This window comes from Anoplopoma fimbria, chromosome 17, assembly GCF_027596085.1.
Source record: "Anoplopoma fimbria isolate UVic2021 breed Golden Eagle Sablefish chromosome 17, Afim_UVic_2022, whole genome shotgun sequence".
NCBI lineage: Eukaryota > Metazoa > Chordata > Actinopteri > Perciformes > Anoplopomatidae > Anoplopoma > Anoplopoma fimbria.
In genome coordinates, this window is record NC_072465.1 from 11,365,634 (window position 1) to 11,371,633 (window position 6,000).

The window sequence follows — 6,000 nt, forward strand, 5'->3', positions numbered from 1 at the left end:
TGAATGGGTGAATGCTGGCGTGTGTTTTAAAGCGCAACACCCAAAAAGCACAAGAATAAAAAAGCCCTGTACAAATGCAGTCCATTCACTGGTGGCATGATGACTGCCGGGCCAATAGGCTATGGAAAGAAACGCAATTAAGCTATGAGGCTTCTGCTAAACCAGATAGTGAACTGCAGCTCAGACACAACACATTTCACGTCCAGATACCAAGATGTGGTCTTAAAGAAATTCATTTTTTAATATGACTCACATGTATGTTTACATTTATTTTATTTTTTTTATGTTTTAAATGTTTAAAAAAGGTTATACAGTATATGTCAGTATATTTGTTTGGAAGTATGGATGTTAACTGCTAAAAGTTGACTCCAGGCTGCTGCTGACATTCCATAATCTTGGAAGATAAACTGTAACCATGCCGATTAACAATTTAACTATAAACGCGATTTGCCATTAAACTATATAGCAAGACAGCATGCACGAGGAGTCAAAAAAAAGTAAGTAACCTGCTTGGTATTGTAGTTTATTGTTGTTGTTGATTTTATAGCTATTATCTGGCATTAGCTTGTTAGCTAGCTGCATCAGGCTAACCCTGTTAACTAAAGAAAATCATGTAGGCTATATTCACTATTAGCTTTGACATTGTGGACTTATAACATAGGTTGATGTGTAGTTATAAGGATAATTGAATATTTTATGATTGTTAATTCTACTGATGTCATTAACACTGCCCTGAGTGAGTGACCGCCAATGATTCATACGTTTGTGAGGTAACACTTGCTAGCTTGTTGGTTAAAGTAAGCTAGCATGGTTGAGTTAGCTTGCACACGTTGTTAAAAATATAATATGGGACCTTTAAATAAATAATTTAAACTCACAACCAGTAATCCTATGAAATCCATCACCACAAAGGGTTTTGAATAGTTTCCCATTAGCACACTCACAGAAGAGAAACATACAAGCCAGCTCTGTGGTGGGTCTGGAGCTGGACAGTCTGGAGTCAGTGGGTGAGAGGAGGATGAAGGCCAAACTCGGAGCCATCCTGGACAATCCCTCTCACCCTCTCCATGAGGAACTGTGGCAGCTGGGCAGCTCTTTCAGCCATCGGCTGATTCTGCCAAAGAGCAGGACGGAGCGCTTCAGACGCTCATTTGTGCCCACTGCCATCAGACTGTACAACAACAGCGGAGACCACAGTCTGTCATCATGCTGACCAGCCTCCCCCATGTGGATATACTGTACATTTTTTATTTGCATTCTTATTTTTTATTTTATTCTATTTTTATTTTATTGTATAATATGTGTATTTATTATCTGTTTCTGTGTAGTTGAGCTGCTGCAACACCCGAATTTCCCCCATGGGGATCAATAAAGGAATATAATAATAATAATAATAATTTTATATTGTTCTTAATTAAATTAAATACATAAATAAATAAAATATGACGTTAGTAGGCTAAATATTGATGTGCAGTGAAAAAGCAGAATGGAATTTCATAGCACGTTGAATCTTGCTTACAGAATACTGATCTTTCCAGTAAATCTTTTTAGATGGATAGTAATTGCTATTTGATTTTCAGTGTGAGGTATTTCCTTGTCGTGGGAGGACATGGTTCAATGAGGGTTGAGTTTATAGTGCTATAGTTGACAGGTGTGTTGACAGATACCTATAATTGGCTGCTGAGTCAAGGATATTTATTGTGGACTTTAGTGGGCAAGTACCTCAAAAGTCTACTGAAGTACAGTGCTAGTTAAACAGCTGGGCCGTAGACACGCTGATAATCTGTGATGATTTAGTTGGTTGGAATTAAATCCCTTCGCTGGTCGGCATTCAAGATATGCAATAAAAGAAGATGAATTATACTTTCCCTCATCATTGATGACGTCTTATGAATAATATGAAATATTAAATATAAATATATCAGAGTTGTAAAAGTTAATCTTTAAATCCTTACTATGGCAATAGTGCAAATTTTAGTTTCACTTTGTGTGATTCATGATGTATTAAACATGGCCTCAGACACTTCTGTAATACTTTTTATGACTGGGATCTGACAAACAACTTATATTTTGGTTGAATGCTGTCCTCATAAACATCCCACAGTATTTAGTTTCTCATTTTATTTATAAAGAAGGAACAATTATGAGCAAATAAGCCTGGTCACTAAACTGTAATGCCGCATTTACATTTTTCTCCAGTTCCGTACTAGGAACTTCATGATAGCATTGATATATGTAGTTTTACACTGAAGTAAAACATACAGCAGGTGTCCCTAAACAATCTGTTGTTAACCTTTCACAGTTATCTTAGAGAGTAACCTAAGAACAATACATTGCCTTTAACCCACACACTGTCCATGAGTGAATGTGAATGTATGTTACAGTTACCATGGATGAAGTCAAGCTGGCCTGTTCAAGCTCAGATGAGCGTGGGGCCCAGGAGGTCAGGACTCAGATGGATGGCCTGCCAGACCTCTGCAAGCAAATCCTACAGCTGCTTTGCACCAGACTTAGTGACCACTCCATCATGGTCAGTATGCCATAATGTAGAGCTGGTTACAAGCTATATACCTCTATATTATTATTGATTTGTTATCCTATGTTGTCTGCCTCGTATAACATATTGGACAGGCCATGGAAGCTGCAATCGCTAAATTAATCTGCCGATTATTTTCTTGATTATTCACTTAGTTGTCAACGTAGCAACCGTCAACTTTTTTAGGTGGGGCCCTCAGCGTCATCAACCCCACTATGTCAATACATAAGAGCTGTGTATTGGCAGGAATCTAGCAATACAATACATATCATGATACAGGGTTCAGTAATGAGTATATTGGGATACTGTAAGCAAGGCCATATATTGAGACTTTTTTTAATTAAATTTGACAGAAATTGCATAGAGATCACACCGCCATATGCACATAGTAATTTACTTATTAAAAAAATCCAAACTGTTCAGTGCAGGGATCACAGTCTTTGCAACATCCAAAATCACTGCCCTAACTTTCCATGCATCTGATCCGCCGCCTGCCACAAATCTTTGCATGTACACTATCAATTAAAAATCAATGGTCTCTTTGAGAATTTGTACAGCATCACAAAACATAACGTTGTATATAATATATAATATACTCAAGCCTATCAATATTTTCGTACACCTCAGTGGCCTCATTCAAATAGATGAGGGGTCTGCATTTTTTTCATGCGGTGCTGATGTTGGTCTGAACAAAGCCTTGAAGCTTCTGCCCAAGTTCAAAGACTTAGTAGCTCCAGCCAACCTCAACCTGAATAGAGGTCTAATTAGCCAGAGTTATTGAAAACCCCTGTGTGGGTTTGCAGGGTCTTTAAACTGAAGAGCATTCACTGGTGTGAATGTGCTGTCTGAGTGATGTGATAGTGTGAAAGGTTGAGCGCAGAGCAGAGCTCCTGTGGATTCACAAGTTATTTTGATGTATTTCCAAGGTAAAACAAGAAGAGCTGCGGCTCATGCAGAGGAGCTCGTACTACTTGGAAATCAAACGCCACGATTTGCCGCCGACTGCGGATGAGCAGCACCACCCTATGCACATCTCTGACAGCATGCTTTGGAATCTCATTGACACGTGGAGGCTGCAGCGTGCCATGGCCCTGGCCAGCAGCCAGGTGGAGCTCCTCCTCACCATGATGGGACTGCTCTATGAAGAGATCCTGAGTGGCTGTCAAGAGCTGAAGGCCTTCATCGTTGCGTACAACCAGGGTTTGGCGGACAGCGACATGGCAGCTCACATACAGCAGAGGCTTTTGCAGACCTGCGAGTACTTGAACGACTTTGAGAGCAGAATGGCTCGGAATCTGGGCCCGCTGAACCTGCGGAACCAGCTCATACCCAACACAAGCAACTCCCCCAGAATACGGCTCAGTGCATCACTGGCAATCAAGTTGCCGGTGAAGATCAACAGACTGGAGTTGTTCGCGACATCGAACACCGTGGATCTGCATTGGGAAGTCGCTGGCGAGCAGTCTCCGGACCTGGACCAAGAGTTTGAGATCCAGATCCAAAGCCTTCACCCAACTACTGCTGAGCATGGGGACGTTACTAAATCTACATGCCAGTCGTACAGCGTACAGGTCACTAACCTGATACCTGGCAGGTACTATGAGTTCTCTATCAAGAGAGTAGATGCAGTGAACTTGGTGTATGGACTCTGGACCGACACCATTGTCTTGAAGACCTTGGATGTTTCCAGCAAGGAGCAAGATGTCCCCGTTTGAACATGGAGAGAATGAAGAGAATTCACAACCTGTAAATAAGAGGAATATATTTGACCGTCTTTATTGCAATTAAATTAACTTTTATTGAATTAAAAAAATGTGTTAAGTGCATTATTCAAAGTGCATGTTCAAAATACCTTGCATAACCTTGTAATACATATGGCACAGCTGCCCCTTAAAATACTGACCCACATGAAAGAATTAGATGGGGGCTTCTGTGATCAGAATCTAGGTTATTACATGAAAACTGTTTTGCATTTGGGCTTTGATGATTATGTTCCTGATCAACGTCTCAATTCTTGTGTTTGGAGTTGTGTAACATTTTTACTTCCGTTCTCTTATCTTTATTAGCTCAGCTGATAATCTTGGGACCACTTTCTATATCGGTTGAATAGTGACTCCTATGAATGATCAGACAGTGTCGGGGTTAGAATGATACATTATTAATCCCTAAAGCTCTATACTGCTATTTCCATGGTCAAGAATGACTCCAACATGGATGAGAAATCCTTAGAATGTTGTTTTTACAATCAAAGGCTCCACAAAAGCTACTAAATGGATGTTTAGGTGTGATTGTTTTGTCAGTCTTATTCTAATATTTAATTATAATTATAACAAAAGTCTAATATGATGGTGGTTTGACATATTTCAGAATTAAGGTTTCATATCTTTTCAGTGGGTGTAGATGGGAGTTTAATGCTTATGTTGCCAGGGAGACAGCGCTGTTAATTCAATCCTGGAACAACCATGCGCCACATAGTCCTGATGGAGCACATTTGCTCAGTTAACTATGATTGATTTACATAATGTTTTCCTCTCATCATTGATGATTTAGACCTACTTTATATTTAATGTTTTATTTTCTCAACTTTGTTGTTTTCATGGTACAACAATGAAATCCCAAATGATTCAGCTCATTAAAGTTACACCCCGGATGTAAACGCTAATTTTCGCCCCTTTTCCGGCACAATGCTATGTGACGCATGCTGAACTGAATATATAAGAAATAAAATGAACAGGGATCTGGACAATGATTTTATTCTATTAACGTAAAATACATATAAATATTATGCACTCCTCAAACATACCAGACTCCATTGACAGAACAAATAATTTTACCTCTCTGATCGTTGTAAAACACAGTTCATTCAAACTCAAGCTCTGGTCTGAGAGTTTGAAAGAGAGTCATGATAAGTAACAGATATAATGAAGAAGTACCCACTGTAAAATTTTCTCTGTTTACTAACCCTGTTTTCCAAGAGGTTCATGATGTCTAACGTGACACACCAGAAAAAAAAACAGAAAGCCATACTCATCTACTGGCAATGGGAGAGGAGTCTATTACCTGTTTTTAGCAGGTTTTCCTGTGTTTAAAAAAACGGTATCATTTTGGTGGCAAAGGATTTTAGAGTTGCCAGTAGTCAGACCACTATCACTAGAATCACATCCATATTGTAATTCTCAACAAGTCCTCCAAATTAATGACAAAATATGTTTTTCCAAGTCTATGTTTCATTCTGACTTCAACAATTAACACTTGATTATGTTTTGGCACATAACATCTTGGTTAGGTTTAGGAAAAGATCATTTTTTTGGTTGAAATTACCACTTCTTAGGGGACTTTCGTTTTTATGTCATAATAATATACACTTGGTTAAGGTTCAGAAACAACTGTGTAGAGATTGATGCAGCTGTACAAGTTGTTGCACGTCCATGGACAGAAATCACAACTCTTACATCTTTGCTCTC

General features: G+C 39.0%; 1 protein-coding gene across 1 annotated transcript; it reads left to right on the top strand.

Moving 5' to 3' along the window:
* Window positions 1-2,389: 2,389 nt before the first annotated feature.
* On the top strand, window positions 2,390-4,251 carry LOC129106121 (fibronectin type III domain-containing protein 11-like). Its single transcript, XM_054617457.1, has 2 exons — window positions 2,390-2,530; window positions 3,463-4,251. Exons 1-2 carry the CDS (start codon window positions 2,390-2,392, stop codon window positions 4,249-4,251), a joined length of 930 nt encoding a protein of 309 aa, XP_054473432.1.
* Window positions 4,252-6,000: the final 1,749 nt, after the last annotated feature.